Below are 22,321 nucleotides of genomic sequence, written 5' to 3'. Positions count from 1 at the left end.
AAAACTGTCTTTCGGGAGTTTTCTGTTGAGAAATGTTACTGTCTCTGGAACCGACATAAGGAAGTAGCAAACTGCAAGTACCAGCTGTTCAGTGTGAACTGTAGCTCGTTCACTGTGCTTTCTAGTAAGTACAACTATGTGTGTAGGAGACAGAATAGCAATGATTACTTTGTAGAAGATTTGCCTTAACAAAAAAGACCTATTTGTGAATAAGTTGTGACACTGCTGAGGAAATTTATGCTGTGCAACAACATGCAAAATCTCTCCATTTTCTTCTGTGTACAAGTTGTAAACTTCAACAGAAATTTGCATTTCAGACTGCTGCACTGAAAATGAGAAAGAGGGTAGTCTGATCTGCTGGAGCTGCTTCTCTATGTGGTTTTTTAAATTAACTAATGAAAATGTTGCTTGGGAGTCACTGTACTGAAATGAAATAGCATATGTGATCTGCCCGACATGGAGGCAAAGCAAACTTCTGATTGCAACAAGCTCTTAGAGAATACAACAAAAGCTGAAACAGGCCAGACTCTTTTCACTAAACTTTCTGTGAAAGCACTTTTTGGATTTCCAGATAAATTGGACTCCAGGGCATCAGAAGAACAAGCAGTTCTTAAAGCATTTCGAAATGTTAATGGTGATATCCATATTGACAGCCAGGAAGAGGGGAACAATATTGGTCATGATGAGGCTCCAAGAATAGCTGGTCTTCCAGAAGTACTACAAGCAAAGTGTGAAATACCACAAAGCACAAATAATGTTCTAGCTACTCTGGATGCTGGTACTGGCAGCTTATTTGCTTTAGATAGCAATGCTACTTTCTCAGTGTTCTCAGGGGTGCTAGGCCCCTGTGATACATCTCACCTTGTGCATGCTGCTGGTGCCTCAGGTGACCCTGAAGCTGATGTTGACACCACAATTGACTCTGAAGCCAACTCTGGTTTCCCAGATGACTGCAAGGCTGGTGCTGGCAGCCCAGCTGACTTGGAACCGAAGAAGCCTGAGGAGAAGGAGCCATCTCTTTGTAGTACCGAATTGCTACATTCGCCTTTGTCTGAATTCAGCAGAAAAAACAACAAGGATGTCATTCTTGTTCAGGGTACTTTGGTTCATACAACAAGTGACACAGAATCAGATGATGAGGCCACAAATATACACTGTGATGAAAACACAAAAAGTGAATCTATGTTCAACAGTGCTGTGACTTTGCAGGATAATGACCAGAGTAAGGAAGAGCAGGAAACAGGAGGATATAGACAAACTGGTGATACTACAAGTGGAGACAATACAGAACTATCTCTACCAACTTCTAAACTGCCTGTAACAGCAATGGATGATACGCTACAGGAAATTGGCTCTGATAGTGAAAACATAATGCCGGGAGATGAGTACAGTATTAGCCTTCCTACTACAGGAGAAGATGCTCAGGAGTCTGGAGAAGATCAAGGATCTCTGGCAAGCAGTTCTAGTAGTGTATCTATCAAAAAGCCAGTTGCAACTGAAAAGTCCTTTCAGCTTCCAGCATTCTTTAGTGGATTACGTGTACGGAAAAAAGGACAGTCCAGAGATCTGGGGGAAAGTGTAACTGAAATCAAACAGAAGGACAGTGACTTGGCTATGATTAAATTAAGGCAGCCTGTAAAAAAATCCCATATTGCACCTGATCTGTTATCTAAAAGGAAGCTATCTGAGCCTAAAGCTAGTCCAACCTTTCTGGAACAACTCTCTCAACTTTTAGGGCCTAAAAATGATGATAAAGATTCTGTTGAGGTAACAAGTGACTCTGGAGGCAGTGATAGCAGTCAAGAAAGCAAATCATCTATGCGAACAGAACCTTCAAACCCCACTGAAGAATTTAAACCAAGTCCTGCTGAGTCAGCTCTAGATGCATTCAAAGCTTTATTCACGCGCCCTCCCAAAAAAGAAACAACTGCAGACACTTCAGAGCTAGAAGCAATAAAACGCAAAATGAGACATGAAAAGGAATCTTTGAAGGCAATATTTGAAAGGTCAAAAACAAAATCTGGGGATGGAGCAAGCGATACAAAACCAGTAGGTTGATTAAATTTCTTAATACAAATGTGGACTGTACACATTTTAAAATATTAATCTGAGATATTTAATGGATGGGCATGAGCTAATTAGATGGGTATGAGCTGAATAATTAAAACTGAAAAAGGAGGACCAGACTTTGGGATCTCCGGACTGTGAGACCCTATCATTTTTTTTAAAGAACAAAAAGTTCTGCATTGCAATGTTAAATTGTATTGGTGAATATTTGAGGTATTGTAGTAAAAATGGAACTGAAGTTTGTGCAGAATATTATATTGTAGGAAATATTGTAGATTGATCGGGTTGTTCATCCTCACTACAACACTGTGAGGTAAGTTCTTCTTTGTAGTCTCTGCTCAGTCCCACATATGAGGCTGCACTGGAACATCTTATGTCTCTAGTCTATAAATTGGCAGTCAGATACTCTCCCTGAAGAAAGGTACTGTGCCTCTGTGCCTCAAGGGTTTCTTCTCATTTTAAAAAAATGACAACATAAAATTAAAATGTGGTTGTTTGGTAGCAGCTATGTGAATCTCTGGTTAGTCTGGGACTTAGATCCAGTTTCCAAATCAACAGTCTGTAATCCATACTGGCTGACAAATATATCTGTATCAGAATAATTTAAAAGAACTTTAATGGGGTGCCACTGATACTATGATATGTACAAATGGATTGCTATTGTAAATTAGGACAATACTGCTGTTAATTGTTGGTGAATGGCTCTTGCAACAGCTCACTGACTTCTGCAGAGTGTTATTGAATGGATAGGGAGATGGGATCTAACCCACTTACTGGAGGACATAAGGAGGTAGTGTCAGGTGCATAGCTGATGCCAAGATAGCATTGCCTGTGGTCCTAATAATGTCATTACCTGTGCTGCATTGATGCTGTTATCCACTCACCAGGTGTGTGCTTATACAGTGATTCCCTGTCTCTGATGCACCTTGTGGCATCCTTCTATAAGGGTGCTGGCTCTCCCCATCCCTTTCAGAAGCAGGGAGTCTTTCACTAAACTACTGCATGAATTCCCACTGGTGTGTAGGTCCAAGTGCACATTTGGGATTTACTCAGTTGTGCATTGTAACCTTGTTATATGATTTGTGCCAATGTCATTAACAGACATATGTATTTAAATGTACATTTAATAGACCTTAAATTACAATGCGCTTTGTTTTACTAGACTGATGCAAGCTCCTCGGAACAGGATGACAAGACTCCAGGAAGACTCCAGACTATCTGGCCACCACCCAAAGCTAAAGATGAAGAAGAGAAAGTTGGATTAAAATATACTGAAGCAGGTAAAAGAGAATGGTGGCATTTTTGTAAAAGAACCTGAAACCTGCTAGGTTTCCAGTGCAGGCCTTAGACAAAGGTTATATTCTGTCTGAAATGGGGGAAAATAATTATATTATTTCTGGTGCTGTAAATAGCTTTTGAAAGGCTACCAGATAGGAATTTTATTTCAGGCAATTATATTTAGATAATGCATCTTTGTTTGTTGTTGCACTGCTTATCCCATGCTAAATGCCTGCATCAAACAAGTAGGAAAAGGAGACAATCTAGTTGTTATTTTGTACTGAGAACTAAACATATACAAGATTTTACTGCTCTAGGTAGTGAAGATACACCAGAGTAAATCCATTAACTAATTTATCACCTGTAAGAGAAACTATTAATTGTTGAACTCATCATTTTCAATATAGGTTTTTTTCTGATAATTGCATTTAAGTAGTGCTATTTTTAAATCATATGGATAGAGAATTAGAATACCGGCTGCTTTATTAAATTCTATACATTGCCTTGGGTCATGGGAATAACCAGGGGTCATTTTGAAGGAAAAATAGGTTGTGGAGCTCATCCAGGAATTGTTATGCAGATGCACCTACTATTCAATGGACAAGGAGGTGGAACTCTCATAAAGGTTCAGGAGCTATGCTCCTGTGAGCTCCCACTGAATCCAAGGCCTGGGAATAACTATACACATTCAGATTAGATTGAGTTTGCATTTGCCACCAGGTGCTTTTTCCTGCCCTTCTTCAATTTTTGGTCTGCATTTATAAAAAAAAAACAGGAGAAAGAGCAGGCTTGCAGCAGTTCCAGCTTGCTTCCCACAGGATGAGTGCTGCCAGATCATGCCCATCTACCTTTCACAGGAAGGTGGGGGGAGGACTGCTGGCTTGCGGCTCCCACCTACCTTGTGTAAGACCAGAGCCACTGGCTCACTTAGTGGTAGTTCCCACCCATCATGTTTGAGATAGAGGCTGCCAGCTCACAACAGTGGCTCCTCCCCACCCACCTTATGGCCCTTGTTCTTTTCCTGGTGGGCATAAAGGGCAGTTCATCACTGTACACCATTCCCATGATGGTAGGCCATTCCAGAGCAATGGACCCACCATAGAGAATGCCTGTGCTTGAGCAGGATACCACCAGAAGAAACTTCTCTGAGAAACAGGAGTCTCCTGGGAGATGTGGTTTTAGAGGCATGATGGGAGGAGAAAGATGACAGAGGACTTTAAAAGATTACAGAGGGCTTTAAAAATAATAAGTAGCACTTTGAATTGGACATGGGTATGTAAGAACCCAATATAGTTGACATTGTGTACTGGCTATGGCACTGAAAAGCAGTTGTTTCTCAATGTAGATATCATAAGAAGTAACCCAGTGTGGCTGTGTTATGCATATCTCAGTAAATCCAGATTATTACAACCCATTTGACATGTAGCGGTACCCCTAACTATGTTGAAATAGAATTCATTTATTTGCAAAGGCCTTTGTATTTTTGTGTATGAACTGGTACTTTGGTTTCTCCTAGAGCTACCAACCTCCAAGTGTGGTTTGGAGATCTCTTGGTATTACAACTGATTTCCAGATTACAGAGATCAGTTTTCCTGGAGAAAATGGCAGCTCTGGAGAGTGGACTCTATGACATTATGCCCTGCAGAGGTCCCTTCCTTCCCCAAACTCTGCCTCCCCTAGGCTCCACCCCTCCCAATCTCCACATTTCCCAACCTAGAGCTAGCAACCCTAGTTTCACCACCATATTAATTTCTTAGTAGCCTTTAGCTTCACTTCTGCTCTGTGTGTGTTTGTGTTTAAAGTCAGAAATGGGTAGCATGAACTCCTGTTCTGCTTCTTATTCTTTTTTGTTTCACATAAATTAAACAGTTGGTAATAAGATCTTAAAAACAAGAGAAGCTGTGTTGGATCAGGCTAATGGCCCATCCAGTCCAACACTCTCTCACACAGTGGCCAAAAAACCTGGTATCATCAAGAGGTCCACCAGTTGGTGTGTTGGTGTGATGGGACAAGATTCAAGAGTGGGCCTGAAGCAACATACAGGGACTGCCAACCAGTGTTCCCTCTAAGCTGAGTTAGCATGAGCTAGCTCACAGATTTTTAGCCTTCAGCTTACACATTTTTGTCTTAGCTTAGGAAAATTGACCCTAGAGCACAATAATTTTTGCAGTAGCTCACAACTTTAATGCCAGTAGCTCATAACTTTAATGCCAGTAACTCACAAAGTAGAATTTTTGCTCACAAGACTCTGCAGCTTAGAGGGAACATTGCTGCCAACCAAGTAGTACAAAGGCTTGCCTTCCATCCCCTTTACCTGCTGTGTACCACAATGTGAGTAGCCAAGTTTCATCCCTTGTGTGATATAGACATAGTGGAAAGGCCTGCAGCTCTGTGTGTGTGTGACAGAGATGTTTTTAAGCAAGACCTTAGGAAGGTCTTTTGTTGTTCTTTTCCAAAATGTTCATATTATACTAGTACTCTCCAGAACTATATGACTCAATTGAACCTTGTTAGAAAGGTGGAACTGTACCAGACCTTGCATACTATGTCACTGGTTGTTGCAGCTGTGCTTTGAATTGTAGTAATTAGCATACCTGTGGCATTCTAATTTGCTTAGAGCTTGGATTCTGAAGTAGAAATTACTTGTCCAGTGACTAGTAGGGATGGGAATTTAGTAATGACTCTGGCCAAACCAGACAAAATTACTGTGTTCTGTGGAAGTTAGGCCAACTATTGAGGATGTCTTATGTATGAAAGCTATACATGATACTTCACAGTTTATTATCACTATGATACAATTGGTGTAGTGGTTTGTACACCGGTTTGGTGTAGTGGTTAAGTTTGCAGATTCTTATCTGAGAGAACCGGGTTTGATTCCCCACTCCTCCACTTGCACCTGCTAGCATGGCCTTGAGTCAGCCATAGCTCTGGCAGAGGTTGTCCTTGAAAGGGCAGCTGCTGTGAGAGCCCTCTCCAGCCCCACCCACCTCACAGGGTGACTGTTGTGGGGGAGGAAGGTAAAGGAGATTGTGAGCCGCTCTGAGACTCTTCGGAGTGGAGGGCGGGATATAAATCCAATATCATCTTCTTCTATCTTCTGGAAGCCTACACAGATGATCCTGTAGACTCAGAATTCTTCCATATTTTTGTTAGGATCAGTGATGATGTCCTGACCTGTCCAAGACACTTGTGCATTGGTTTCCTTTTTAGTTTCAGGTGTGTTGTGTTAGAATTAGATGCCATGTGTTGCCAAATAGTTCATTCCTATGAGAAATTGCCATTGGGACATATCTGCTTTCATTAGTGGTAATCAGAATAGGGTTTAATGGCAAGTTTTCTCTGCATATGGAATATATGGCACTTGTACCAGTGCTCGTCTTTCTGCACTGCATAGTTCAGGGTTTGGGGCATATGAGTTATTTCTTTTTCACCTAGCACTGAACTTCACCAGTCAACACTATTAAGCAATTACACTGTATAGCAATACTGTTGAAGTTCAGGATTAGATTTTATAGCTAGCTCCCTAAATGGTGGACAGGAATATTCTAATTTCTCAAGGTACCTTTATTTCTTTTTCACCTAGCACTGAACTTCACCAGTCAACACTATTAAGCAATTACACTGTATAGCAATACTGTTGAAGTTCAGGATTAGATTTTATAGCTAGCTCCCTAAATGGTGGACAGGAATATTCTAATTCCTCAAGGTAGATTGGGAGGTAAAATTGGTCCTGGAAAAGGTGCCTGCCTGCCAGTTGATGAATAGGGGAGAGAAGAAAGAATAGGGCCCACTCCCAGTCATGTCTCCTCAACAGAGGGGATATAGAAAGAGGTTGATGGCCTGCCTTGTGTCCTGCCCCATGGTGTGAAGGGAAGGAGAAAATTCAGCACAGCTCTCACTCTCTGATGGAGGGGAAGGAAGGAACAGGCTCTCTGAGGCTCCCACCCTCTACTAGTCTAATCATTATCCTTTGTTACATTTTTTCCATCAGCTATGGCTGTAGAAAGCAACATAGAAATAAATATGCTCCTTTTGTGTGTTAGTTTAATAATAATAATAAATTTAAATTTATATCCCGCCCTCCCGCCGAAGCAGGCTCAGGGCAGCTCACAAGACATAGTACATCGTACCATGATACAACAATAAAATTCAAAGCAATGACAATTAAAATACAATTACATATAAAACAACATTAGATTAATAATTTAAAACCACAATAACATGCTATGGTGCTACAGTTTAGACACATGAAGCTGCCTTATACTGCATCAGATCCATGGTGCATCAAGGTCTTTACTGTATACTCAGCCTTACAATAGCTTTCCAGGGTCTCAGGCAGAGGTCTTTCACATTGCCTGCTACTTCATCCTTTTAACTGGAGATGCCTGGGATTAACCCTGGGACTGCCTGTATGCAAAGCATTGAGCCATAGGTGATCCCTTAGTTTAAGGTACTTCCAACATCATACCATGCTTTATATTATGATTTATTATGCTTTAAGGCTTTGTCCAGAGCAGTGTGGCTCTACGTACAGAGCCAGTGTGGTGTAGTGGTCAAGAGTTCTGGGAGACTTGGGTTTGCATCTCCACTCATATTATGGAAGCTTATTGAATGACCTTGGGCCAGTCACACTTTCTCAGTCTAACCTACCTCACAAGGTTGTTGGGATAATAAAATGGAGAAATGGAGAAAATGGAGTTTAAGCCACTTTGTGTCTTCTACTGGGGAGACAGGTGGGGTACAAATAAATTGAATAAATAAACAAAACACAGCTGGATGAAGGGATGCTGGCAGGAGGAAGGAGTTCTCTCTAGGCAGCCACACATGTGAAAGGTGGCTTCATGCCAGGAGAGGGGTGGAGAAGAAGTGGCAGTGAAAGCAGTGCAGGGGCAGCTGGCAGAAGGTGGTGGCAGCACCCAGCTGGGAGAGAAGGCAGCTGGGATGACCAGGTGGGTGACAGCTAGTGAGACAGCTGGGGACTATTGTCAGGACCAGCATAAGCTACAGGAGTCAGATGAAGCCCAGGACAACAGTTGAACCCTTGGCTGTGGGAAAGAGGATGGAAATCCTCTGAAAGATTAGGTAGATGGGGAAGGGACTCAGGGTGGCAGGCTGGAAGTTCTAGGGGGAAAGCAACGCCCTAGATCAGGGGTGTCAAATTCATTCATTATGAGGGCCAGATCTGACATATATGAGACCTTGTTGGATCAAATCATGTCAGGTTGAGCCGAGCCATGTTGGGCCGGGCCATATGTGTACCTATTTAAGATTAGGTAGCAGAGATATAAATTTTATTAAGAACACAGACAAAAACAAATAGTTTTTTAAAAAACTTAAAACATACTTAAAATGTTAGGACTCATTGGTCTTAAAGATGCTTTCTTTGTATTTCTCCCGTGGGATCCAGGGTACCGGGCAAAGGAAGCTCTGGCTCTTTACTTTCTTCCCCAGGGAACCGGAGTGGGGGGGGAGGAGCCTCAGCCGGTAGAAGGAAGAGAGGTTTGGCTCAGTAGCTCTGCTGTGTAATTGAGAGAGCCTGGTAAAGCAAGCTATTCCTTCCCCCCTTCCTCCCCAAGGAAGGAGCCTCAGCCAATGGAGAAAATAGAGGCTTTGCTCTGTAGCTCTTGTGTGATTGAGCAAGCCTTGCAAAGCAAGCTGTGATATATCTTCTAGATATCTACACTATGTTTTCATTTTTGACAGTTCAAGTCCAATTTACGGTAAGTTAAAGATTCATGGGTGCCATTTGATTGCACTGCTTGTACAGGCCATAATGTAATTTATATTTTCTTTGTTAAGTTACTCTTTGTTTTGGGTGGGAATGATTTCTGTTGCAGATGCTGACACAACTCATCCAAATGCTAGTTATCTGCTTTGAAATTTGTTATAATCAAGCAACTTAATTACAAAATTCATGTCCACTCTGCTTTTATCCCAATTAGTTGGAATTGAAGTCTCTAGGGTTGCCAAGTCCAATTCATGAAATATCTGGGGACTTTGGGGGTGGAGCCAGGAGACTTTGGGGGTGGAGCCAGGAGACATTGGGGTGGAGCCAGGAGCAAGGGTGTGACAAGCATAATTGAACTCCAAAGGGAGTTCTGGCCATCACATTTCAAGGGACTGCACAACTTTTAAATGCCTTCCTTCCATAGGAAATAATGAAGGATAGGGGTACCTTCTTTGAGGGCTCATAGAATTGGACCCCCTGGTCCAATCTTTTTGAAACTTAGGGAGTATATTGGGGAGAGCCACTGGATGCTATACTGAAAATCTGGTGCCTCTACCTCAAACAACAGGGCCCCCTGAGCCCCAGATATCCGCAGATCAATTCTCCATTATTTTCTATGGGAATAAGCCTTCTTAGGGAATCATGAGTTCCCAGCAGACATTTCCCTCCACTCCCCCCCCCCGCTTTCTGATGACCCTGAAGCGGGGGGAGGGTCTCCAAACCAGGGGATCCCCTGCCCCCACCTGGGGATTGGCAACCCTAGAAGTCTCCCAACAGATGCCATTCAAAATGGGTACTGTTCAAGATGGGTTACAACCATAGTTCCCTCTAAGCTGTACTAGGGGGCACTGATGCACAAATTTTCAACAAGCTGCTCACAGATTTCTGATCTGTACTAAACAACCTTCATTTGGAAAAAGGGAGGATGGGGGTGCCTCCTTCTGAGACCCATAGAATTGGACACCCTGGTCATTCTGTAACTTGAGAAGGTTTTTGAGAAGATGCAACAGCAGCTATGCTGAAAATTTGGTGCCTCTCAGAAAACAGCCCCCCCCCTGAGCCCCAGATACCCCTAGGTTGATTCTTTACTATAGCCTATGGGACCTTTGACTATAATGGTCCCAATAGGCTGCAACTGAGTCATAAAAAAACAATTTCCCTCCACCCCTATTACACTTTTCAGTATGGTTTGTAAACTGTCTTGAAGGGAAAAATGGGATATAAATATTTGAATAAATAGTTTGAGCATGTTGATAACATTTTAGCAACATCTTGTTTGTTAGTGGAAAGGGGTGGGTAGACCTGTTCTCCAGAGGCCAGGTGTGCCAATATAGTGGAAAAGAGATTGTTAGACCTGTACTTTGGAGGACAGGTCTACCAATATAGTGGGTAAAATTTGACTTGATTCTGTTTTCTATTATAATGTATACATTATTATTAAAATATAGTTTAAATATAATTTAAAATAATGTATTCTGAGATTTTACAAGGTTATGGAAGTAATCTATAAATAATTTATGTGAGAGTCAAATGTAGACTTGCTTGCAACTTTAATGCTACTAGCTTTCTTCACTCACAGGCAGAATTTCTGCTCACAACACTGTGAAACATTGGTTACAACCAGTTTATTTATTTATTGAAGAGGTTATCATCCAGGAATGCATCCACAGATAATATTTAGTGGCATCATCTAGCATGGGCATTTAGGATATGTGGGCTATCTATCTAAAATCTGAATGCTTTCATTTCTCACTGTGAAGTACAATCATATTTTTGCTTTTTCACGTTGAAAGCAAAACCATGCAATTTTCCAAAGCTTTAAAATGGAGACCACATTCCCAAGTAGTGGGCATACTGATGCTGTTCTCATTAACTTTTAAGTCAGCTTTATAGCTTTGATTGCATTTAGTTGCCAAATGGCTTTGTGGTTTTGACAAGCAATAGCATAGTGAGCTGTCAGTGAGGAAGTATACTGACTCCTCAAAATACATGAAACAATTGTCTTTAAAATGGTACCTCAGTAAATAAGCATCTCCTTGGTGACCCTGGAGGTCCCTTCCAACTCTATGATTCTATATTAGAGTTTTGACTCCCAATTACATATTGTTAGTGAATATGTAAATTAAATCTGCTTTGATGAAGAAAGTCTGAAGCCCTGTCTTCTTTTTGTATTTAAATTTTTAAAAAGTTTATTCAGGTTATATATATTTTGGTAGGAAAAATTCCATGCATAGTTATAGAATGGGGGATTCTTGTCTTAGCAGTAGTATGTGCAAAAAGGATCTAGGGCTCTTAGTGGATCATACGCTGAACATGAGTCAACAGTGTGATGCGGTGGCTAAAAAGGCAAATGCAATTTTGGACTGTATCAACAGAAGTATAGTGTCCAGATCACATGAAGTGATGGTATCGCTTTACTCTGCTCTGGTAAGACCTCACCTGGAGCATTGTATTCAGTTTTGGGCACCACATTTTAAGAAGGATATAGACAAGCTGGAACGGGTCCAGAGGAGGATGACGAAGATGGTGAGGGGTCTGGAGACCAAGTCCTATGAGGAAAGGTTGAAGGAGCTGGGCATGTTTACCCTGGAGAGGAGGTGGCTGAGAGGTGATATGATCACCATCTTCAAGTATTTGAAGGGCTGTCATCTAGAGGATGGGGTGGAATTGTTTTCTGTGGCCCCAAAAGGTAGGACCAGAACCATTGAGTTGAAATTAAATCAAAAGAGTTTCCGACTCAACATTAGGAAGAGCTTCCTGACCATTAGAGCAGTTCCTCAGTGGAACAGGCTTCCTCGGAAGGTGGTGGGCTCTCATTCCTTGGAGGTTTTTAAACAGAGGCTAGATGGCCATCTGACAGCGATTAAGATCCTGTGAATTTGGAGTAGGTATTTGTGGGTTTCCTGAATTGTGCAGGGGGTTGGACTAGATGACCCTGGAGGTCCCTTTCAACTCTGTGATTCTATGATTCTATATTAGAGTTTTGACTCCCAATTACATGGCTATTTGTTAGTGAATATGTAAATTAAATCTGCTTTCCAATGATTATAATTTTGTTTTGTTTTTTAAATTAGAACCTGCTTATCTTGATTTGGTTTTCCTCTTCTGTGTCTCTGATATTGTTCAACTTTCACTGGAGATGCTTTGCTTGTATGTCTGCTTCTGGGTAGTATTTGGATGGTAGACCACCAAGGAATACCATGGTCACGAAGAGATGGAGGCAGGGAATGACAAACCACCTCTGAATGTAAGAACTGTATGGAATCACCATAAGTCAGCAATGACTTAATGGCACTGGCCAGCAACACCAGAGGTGGAAAATAAGGGTTCCATCCTCTTAAAATATTTCTTTATTTGTTCTTGGCTGGTGTTTTGTGTGCTGCTTAACTATCCTACAGTAAAGTAAAAACTAAGCATAAGCTTATTAAGTTGGAGCAGTGTTTTGGGAGTCTGTTATGCATATATAAAAATAAGACCAATGCTATGTATAAGTATAAATAAGGTTATAGAAGACTTTCTGTGTTTCTGGCTAAGTTTTAAAATTTGTTGAGACAGAAGGGGTAAGGACCTGACATGGGTTTTGGTTGCACCAGCTCACTAGAAATATTAATGTAAGAGTTGTAATGTACATAAGAACACAAGAGAAGCCATGTTGGATCAGGCCAATGGCCCATCCAGTCCAACTTATATATATATATATATATATATATATATACACACACACACATACACTGTGTATACACACACACACACACACACACACACTGTGGCTAATAGCCACTGATGGACCTCTGCTCCATATTTTTATCTAAACCCCTCTTGAAGGTGGCTATGCTTGTGGCCGCCACCACCTCCTGTGGCAGTGAATTCCACATGTTAATCACCCTTTGGGTGAAGAAGTACTTCCTTTTATCCGTTTTAACCTGTCTGCTCAGCAATTTCATCGAATGCCCACAAGTTCTTGTATTGTGAGAAAGGGAGAAAAGTACTTCTTTCTCTACTTTCTCCATCCCATGCATTATCTTGTAAACCTCTATCATGTAGTGTGATGTAAGAGTTGTTCTATGGTTTATGCATACACCACAAGCAAGTAAATAAAAATGGAAAAGAGAACAACAAATGATAACTTCTAAGATTGTGGAATTTTTATACTACCCATTTATTTTTTACTTCTATCATTTCTTGCCAATATAAAAATATTAAATATTTTGGCTTTGACAGTAAATTGATGATAATATTGTAAAACTTATGTCTGCTGAAAAGCTATTGTAATTGGATATCGACTGAAAAATAACACAGCTTCTTGCTATATAAAGCAGCTGTGATTTTAAAACATCGTTTTGAGGTAAAAGCTGATATTTTAAAAAGGAGAATTACAATGTGGCAAGTTAATGATGTTAGTAGTAATCATACTTAAATGTAAATTCATGTCACATCTGACAATTCTTAGAATGCCAGTTGGCATGACTCCTTTTTATGTTACTTCATCCTGCAGCACAGTCGTGCTGTCTCTATGGCACCTCCATTTCTATGACAACAGGCTTTGACGCTATAAACACTATTTTTATTTCAGTGTGAGAGAAGAGACGTGAAGTTGTGAATGAAAAGCCCCTTAAACCACAAACAGGTCTTAAATAAAATATTGAGAATTATAAGAACAACAACCACTGTAAGTTACTGAAGATTGATTCCAATGGTATTGTGAGTTGCCTAACAGTAACTCAGAATAATTTTAATTAAAGCAAGCTGCTCTTGCATTCAGAGATGCATGAAGTGGTATTCTGAATACTAGGCTGGAAATCATAATGTCATGACAGTAATTATTGGCCATGCTGGACGAAGGATATTGAAGATTCATCCCACTACCTGCTTGACTGTACATGTCACGCCGCACTAGGGGGAAAATATTCTTAAGAATGATTATATAATTATCTTCTGATTTCTGAGAAACTGGCACTTCTACTGGGTAATAGATACCTAAGGATTATATGTTAAACAGACATTCTTACTAATTAATTTAATGCTTCCAGACTGCAGAATAACAACCAGTCCTGTATATGCTTTCCTTTTATTATAAGGTCAGATAAGGTCAGACTGACATTCTGTCCTTTTTTGAGAAAATCGTTTTTCTAGGCAGAGGAAATGGAGCTAGTCCATTTTTCATTTAAGGCAACCTAGCCTAGTGATTGTTACAGCATCTAAAAGACAGTACTGGTCAAGCTAGAAAATATGTCCACTAACATACACTTTGTCAAGGGCAAGCTATAGTTCACATAGAGAGGTGTGGAACAGTAGACTGATGGATCTTTTCAAACTAGGGTTGCCATAAGGTGTGATTTGAAGAATGGAAGAGCTTAATTTGCGGTTTCTCCAATCCCAGTTGCCACTTCCTCAAGCATCCTTTCCTTTTTAAAAAAATAAAAAATAAAGGGGCTATCAGGCTACTGCTTCACTTTCCTGTTTGTATTATAGTTTGGATTTGGGTACAAGTACAAGAAAAAAATGATTTATATGCAGATGCAGAATAAGGTCAGACGACACCTTCAGAGAGGTTAATAAAAGGGTCAGGTTTATTTATTTACATCATTCAAAGGGGATCTGCAGCACTTGGTTCCTCCCCCCATATTCCCCAAGTTCTGGGCTATTGGACCAAAAAAATAATAATCCGGATTTCCCCCAAAAAAATTCCAGATCCCAATATTGGCAAAGTATTAGGATCTGAGATTTTTCAGAAATCCTGAATTTTTTGAGTCCAATAGACCCAAGATGGGAAAAAAACGGAAAAAACTCAACTTAGGAGTAGCAAAGCCATAAAACACAGCTCAGTGGCAGCTTCCACCTCTCAACTGTTTCCCTGGTCTTTTTTGCAGTCCCTTTAAACCAGCCTGATTTAAATGGACTGCAGAAGAAGAGGAGAAAGCTGATAAATGGGGAGTGTCCTCCCTGCCTCTCAGCTGTTTCCCCGATTTTCTTAGTTCCCTTAAATATCCATGATTTTTTTTTTCAGTTTTCCCCAAAAAAGCCCAGATATTTTTGGGATGTGGAAATGTACCTGGAAAATATTAGTAAGTTATTTTTCAGATATATTTTCAGCTCTGGAAGATCTGAATGCAAACCCCTATATACAGCTCAGGCTCCTCCTTGTCAAGTTTTCATGATGCTCAGGGAGGGGTGGCACTTCCTGTTCCCCTAGCTGCTGATTCTGTGGGCTGAAGATAATGGCACCCCCCAAGGGCTTCCTGCCCGAGCTCCATGAAACTACTGAAGCTCTAGGCCTGACTAGGGATCCCAGCCACCAGATGAGACTTGGGTATTCCCTGGTATTGTATATCTCCAGACTTCAGAGATCAATTCCTCTGGAGAAAATGGATGCTTTGGAGGTAGGTTCCATGACATTGTACCCCCCTGATTGATTGATAATAGCTAGAATTTAAAAATAGCATTTACATTGCTTTACTTTATATTGCTTTTTATAGATAACTAATGTTTTATTTGTTTGTTTCTATTGATAATTTAAAACATTTATAGCCTACTTTCCACCTCAAGATCTTTAAGACGGTATACAATCCAAAGTGAAATACTTTCCAATCAAATGCAAATAAATAAATAAATAAAACTAAAGTTACAACCACCCACATCAAAAGACAATAATGCTAAGCATAAAACAGACAGGCAACGTTCATGTCATAAACTGTTGTCCAAAATATAGATAGATATGTGCTAAACAAAAACCTCACAGTTGGGGTGTTGCCACAAAGACAGCCCTGTCTCCAGTAGCATCTGCCTAACCTATGAAGGCAGGGCACTGAATAACAGAAGATGGCTTCAATGAACAGTTGGTTGATATGTGAAATTTGGTTCATTCCAGAGATACTGTTCATTCCCATTCACTTGCATAAGATTCAGTTCATTCCAGAAGCAGGATGCTTGTTTTAATTTGTATGGCATTGTTTAATAAAATGTTTGGATAAAATTCAATTATGAGAAAGAAGCCCTGTCTTTTTCACTTCCTTTTGTATAAACTGATAATGAAAATGGATCTCTTGAATCCTGCATATTGGTTTATGCAGCTGTAGGACAAACTTTGTAATTAAAACATTATATTGAAAATGTACCAGTCCCTTTTGCTCAATAGTTTCTATGGGCCAAAGGAAAAAGAAAGGAAAGAATCTATACAATAGCATGGATGTGGATCCTTCCTCAACACTTTGGCTGGTGGGATCATGCTGTGTATGACACAATCCAAACATTTCTTTATTCCTGTTTGCAATGGGTGGTGTGAGTGCGAAATATGTAAATGCATACCTATTTAACCTGGTAATATGTTTGCCAGCTGGGTGGTAATTATTTGATGTATTGTAATCTTTGGCACTGTAATAAGATAATTGTTCTACCATATGACCTGGCAGCTGAGTAAATTATTTGTAAACAGGGAGACAGCAAGGTATTTACTGTGGTATACGTCTGGATGCTGATGCCTTGTTGTCTTTTCATTACTGGCTTCCTAAGTGGACATGAGTGGCAGGTGAAGTTATTAATGCCCTTTTGTAAAGCAAACAAGCCTGTTGGAGGAGATCAGTTAGATAGTTGCTTAGGTGATTTCTCCTGGACAGTGTTCACTGTAACAGCCCTACATTATGCAAAAATAACTTGCTTTTTTCCTATGCAAAGTCTTCATATGTGTAAATATTATTTTACTATTCGGATGGGACCCTGAAAGATCTGTTAACAGAACGTCACTTTATATTGCTGAAAAGCAGCTAGAGGAGAGGATGATTTGGAGGAAGGGTTATCTCTTTCCCCCATACCGTTTTCCTGAGAACAAATGATACATTGAGTGGTAATTTGCTCCACTGGAGGAAACATACAAATGGCTAATCATTTTCTGCAGTGAAGCATATAGAGGCCTCCTGTATTTGCAGGTAGAAAAACAGAGAGGAGTGAAGAATTAGTCTTACCTTGAGCTACAGGTTTGATCCAGATGGGAGCCTATAGTTGCTACTATTGTATTAGTAAATAAAATGTGCCAAGGATCCATTCACAGATCTTTTTGTGTCTTGTCCAGGATGACTTAATTATTCTATGTGGGAGCATCTGGTTTAAAATAAGAAGATACTAGTAACTGTAATACTATTCATTTTAAAATATTAATAAAATAACCAGTAGCAAGCCAGGCATTACAAAACATACTTGATAACACACATAGGCTTGAGTGGAGACTAATTTGGCAACTTGATTCTTTTCCCCAACTGTAGATCTTCCTCATGTTATTCTTGAGGGTTCCCTGTTCTCCCGGATCCACATTTTGTGGAGGTTAGTGGGCTGCAGCGGGAGGAGAGAGGCAGGAAAGTTCCATTGTTCTGCTGGAAAATTTAGTCTGGATTGAACCCATAACTTTACCACATCTCATTTTCATGTTTTGCTGTGTTGATCCATTGGCCTTGGGGAGTGTCACTATGGACTAAAACAGTGTACTGTAGGCTTCCCAATCCCCAGGTTCCAGAGGGGGATCCTCCGGTTTTACAGGCTTCCCCCCGCTTCCAGCCAACTGGCTGGCAGGGGAAGCCATGCCCCACAGTCACCAGTACCTCTAGATCTCCCACAGGTTAAGAAACCTGCAAACAGGTCCCTTTTTAAAATGCCTCTTTATGTGTGTGTGTCCCTTTAAAGTTGAGGAGGAAGCAGGAAGCACTTCATGGGGGAAGGGTCAGAAGCAGAGCCTCCATTTGTTTTGCTTTCGTTTAACAGCAAGTAAGAGTGTGTGTGTGTGTGTGTGTGAGAGAGAGAGAGAGAGAGAGAGAGAGAGAGAGAGAGAGAGAGAGCAGCGTAGCCCCTGTAACTGTCAGATGTTGTTGTGGATGAACCAGACCCAGTGTGTGTGTGAGAGAGTACTTTTCAGAAGTCTTTGTAGGGGAGACAGTAATAGTGTGTGTCTGTCTCTGTGCTTGTTTTGCATTGTTTTCAGAGTCTTTGTATAGGAGCCTGTTTACAGGATAGAGGAAAACTCCACCTCTCTCTCTTTTGTTTGCTTGTGTTAGGCTGAAGAACAGCAGTTCCTGTGAGTAAAGCCCCAGTGAGATCACAAAAATGTGAGCTTGCAAACTCCGTGCATTTTGGCTGCTTTTTGTGTGTTTACACTTTCATTTACTAGAATTGCAGCTATTGGGGGATTAGGAAATGATGACTATTCAGGTGAATTTCACTGCTGTATTTTTATGCATTTATTTGGGAAATGGGAAAGTCTGGCTCCACCCCCAAAGTATCCTGGCTCCACCCCCAAAGTCCCCAGATATTTTCTGAATTAGACTTGGCAACCCTAGTGTAATGTGTGAGGGACTTCCCGCTGACAGTCTGGGAACTTTAGCTGATTCAGAATGCTCAGTTGTTATCATGACTAGCCATGTGAATCTTGTTACTCCAGTTCTTTAAAATAACTTCACTACTTACCAGTTCATTTCTAGGCTAAATTCAAGGTTCTAGAGTTTCTTATACCTTCTTATATGGCATATATACAGGATAATTGAGAGACCATCAGGTAGGTCACAGAACACTATCTGCTGAGTCATGATCACTTATAGAGCTGCCATTGTGTTGCCGTGAGAGAGTGGAGCAGAACAGACTGCGGCAAGACAATGGGAAGAAAGTAGGTGTGGCTGCTGCATTCTGGAAGGATGGGAGAAGAGGAGGAGGAGGATGCATGTGCATCCTTGGGTTCACACATCCACTCAGAATGCTTAGCTGCAGCACATTACAGCTGCTGCTTCTTTGGCTTGCTCTAAACAAGTATTTCTTTTGTGTGCATGCTCAGGCGAGTGGGCAGGGGGCTTGGGTTGGCTGTTTGTTTGTTCATGCATACATGAATATATGCAAACAGTCACCCACCCAGACACGCAAGGGAGAGGCAGGGTGTCTAATGGGGCTGCATTGCTGCTGTTGGATAAGAAGGGATGGGGGAAGAAGTGGAAGGGGACTTGGAAAGCAAGTGGGTGAGGAACCCCTTTTCTCCCATAGTCGCATGGAAAGTCAGGAGGCCATGGTTGGATCATCCAGTCAGGGGGCCTTGGCGGTAAGTCAAGGGCCAGTCCCCCAGGGGCCCCAGCATAGCTACAGTCCTTCTACCCTAGGATTAATAGAAAAGTGAAAGTATTTTTTTCCTCTTTATTATCTTGGATATTTTGGCCATAGGAGGTGTGTATCTATTGTAGCCTAGAGAGTTATGTTGGGCCTCTATACCGTTTTCTGATGACTCTGTAAGGCAGCAAGGGAGCTGTGTTTTTACTTGGTCCGTCACTGACCTTCCATCCTAAGATGTGAAGTAGGATTGCTAAGTCCAATTAAAGAGATATCTGGGGACTTTGGGGGTTGAACCAGGATACATTGGAGGTGGAGCCAGGAGCAAGGTTAACTGAACTCCAAAGGAAGCATAATTGAACTCCAAAGGAAGTTCTGGCCATGAAATTTAAAGGAACCACACACCTTTTAAATGCCTTCCCTCCATTGGAAATAATGAAGGCTAGGGGCACTTTCTTTTGAGGCTCATAGAATTGGACTCCCTGGTACAATCTTTTTGAATCTTGGAGGGTATTTTGAGGAGAGGCACTGGATGATATGCTACAAATTTGTTACCTCTACCTCACAAAACAGCCCCCGCCAAGCTACAGATACCCACGGATCAATTCTCCATTATACCCTGTGGGAATCAGTCTCCATAGGAAATAATGGAGTGCTCAGCAGAAATTCCTTCTCCCCACTTTCTGATGACCCTGAAGCAGGGGGAGGTCCTCCAAACCAGGAGATCCCCTGCCTCCATCTGGAGATTGGCAACCCTAATATGAAGTTGACTTGGAATGGAGGGAAATCAGTCAGTTTTCCAGAGTTCTGGGGTGAATTGTGTAAACAGGAATGGCATTCACAGTTAGGCTTGGATTGTGTGGAAAGAGGCCAAACATGACTCAGATGCTCTATGCACACACATTGTGCCCCTGATACACAAGATCATGTTTCTACCAGTCTGTCTTTGCAGACCTTTTATTTGTTTACAAAGGGTGCTTGCTTTACACACTTCTGAGAAAACGTTGGCAGTTTTGTTAATGCTTGTTCATTTCAAGCATTGTCATTGAATGTACTCATTAAAATATTGCACTTTTATATTTAAATGATAAGATAATTTCAATATATGTCAATTTTAAAAACCTGTCCTTTAAAAAATTATTTCTTTAAATTCACAGAAAGCATTTGTACAGTTGTAATTATTCTCAGTAGTTACAGGTTCAAAAATTGCCTTACACAAAAGCGGCTAGCCATGTTGGTCTGAAGTAGCAGAACAAAGTTTGTGTACAGTGGCATCTATTACCAACAAAGTTTTATGCATGATACAAGCTTTCATGTGCAAGCACACTTATTCAGATACAGTGAAACAGAATTTCCTCAGCCATTATATATAGGAAGGGGAGGGGTTAGTTGCCTGGAAGGGCCAATTAGGGTCAAGACAGAGACAGAAACAAAACTGGAAATTACCAGTCCATACAACATAGAGTATGAGCAGTAAATTGTCATAGAGCATAATGAAGATGTTTAACAGATTCAAGAATCAAACAGGAATAATAAGCTTAGTTTATGTGGCAACAACCTGTTTGGGTTCAGTTCTGGAGTAAAAACAGTGAAGGAAATAAATATGTCAAAACTGGAGATAGATGTATCCTTAACTGTAGAATGCTGAGCGTAATTAGTTGAGATCCTACCATCGGTCTTCTCTCAAGCATGGAGGCAAGTTTATAGCATCATCTTCTTTGAAGTGGGGCAATTAGCTGTGCAAATTTATCTTTCCTGTCCCCAGGCCAGAGACTTACATTCCAATTTCTACTATTCTAATATATTATTCCAAATAAGAAATAAAATAAAATGACCCTTCTGGGGAATTGGTGAGATTACAGATATAAGGACTGAATGAGGTTAGCATATGTAGTGAGATAAGAAACCAATATCCCTGTTAAGTCCTGGGGATTCCATTGTTCTGAGTGCTGTAATAACTTGCAACTCAGCAGTTTCCATTTCTAGTCTGTTCTTGAATTTCCTTTGCAATGAAACGCTGCTTTGAGGTCATCCATTGAATGTCCTGGAAGGCTGAAGAGTTCTACAGGTTTCTCAGTCTTGTGATTCATGATGTCATACTTATATCCATTTATTCTTTGGATATCCATTTATCCTGCTTGCCACATGTGGAGAATAGAAGGGGATTGTTAGAATTTAATGGCATATGCAATGTTAGAAGATGAGCATGTGAGTAAGTCTGAGATGCTGTAGTTGATATTGTTAGGTCCAGTAATTGTGTTGTCCGGGTGTATGTGACAGCAAAGTTGGCATCTTGGTTTATTGCAAGCTCTGGTACAAGTGTCCATGTTCAAATTAGATGTTGTATTATTGTAGGGAAGGAGTTCTTTGAGACTGGGGTCTGTCTGTATGCAAGAAAAGGTATGCCTCCCCCAATACTTCTGAAAGAAAACTGTCATTATTCAGTAGAGGTTGTAAGTTGCTGATGATGCCTTGAACTGTTTTGAGTTGAGAGCTGTATGTGACCACTAGTGTTCTGGTATTGAATCTTTGGGGCCTGTTTTGCAACAGGTTTTCTTTAGGTACCATTCTGGCTTTGTTAATTTATTTCTTGACTTCATCAGGTGGATACTTTAGTTTGTTGTAGATCTCTCAGGTGAAAAACTCTGTAGGATTGGAGCAGATGTGGCTGTAGCATAGAGCCTGGCTGTATAGAATGGATCATTTGGTTTAGGATGGTAGCTGTAGGCATGTAATTATTGTTGTCAGTCAATAGGTTTCTGGCATAAGGTGATGTTTATGTGTCCATTGTAAATTTTTATAGCAGTGTCCAGAAAATGTATTTCTTGCATAGATGAGTTCATTGTCAGCTTGATGGTGTGGTGAAAATTGTTGATTGCCTGGTGGAATGCATCCAGGGCTTCTTTTCCATATGACCACACAATAAAAATGTTATCAATGTATCACAGGTATAAGAGGTATGAATGGGTGGGAATTTAGGAAGCATTCTCCAAGTCAGCCGTAAAGATATTAGCTTACTGTGAGGCCATGTGGGTGCTCATGGCTGTACCATTCATCTGAAGGAACAAGTTGTCACCAAATCAGAAGTGGTTATGGGTGACAACAAAATGGCACAGTTTGGTGGCAAAGTAAGCTGCGTTGTTATCAGAAATCATTTTTCTTATGGCCTGTAATCCA

At 40.8% G+C, this 22,321-nt stretch overlaps 1 protein-coding gene across 1 annotated transcript in view; it reads left to right on the top strand.

Annotated features, from left to right (window-relative positions):
* The first annotated feature begins 447 nt into the window (after nt 1-447).
* The window catches only part of FMN1 (formin 1), a 266,553-nt gene continuing 244,679 nt past the window's right edge, over nt 448-22,321 (top strand). The window contains exons 1-2 of the mRNA XM_060262294.1: nt 448-2,049; nt 3,230-3,347. Of these exons, the coding sequence (XP_060118277.1) occupies nt 457-2,049; nt 3,230-3,347 (1,711 nt within the window). The 5' untranslated portion in view covers nt 448-456. The remainder of the gene's footprint in view (nt 2,050-3,229; nt 3,348-22,321) is intronic.

This window comes from Heteronotia binoei, chromosome 21, assembly GCF_032191835.1.
Source record: "Heteronotia binoei isolate CCM8104 ecotype False Entrance Well chromosome 21, APGP_CSIRO_Hbin_v1, whole genome shotgun sequence".
Lineage (NCBI taxonomy): Eukaryota > Metazoa > Chordata > Lepidosauria > Squamata > Gekkonidae > Heteronotia > Heteronotia binoei.
This window is presented reverse-complemented; position numbering and strand designations above follow the sequence as displayed.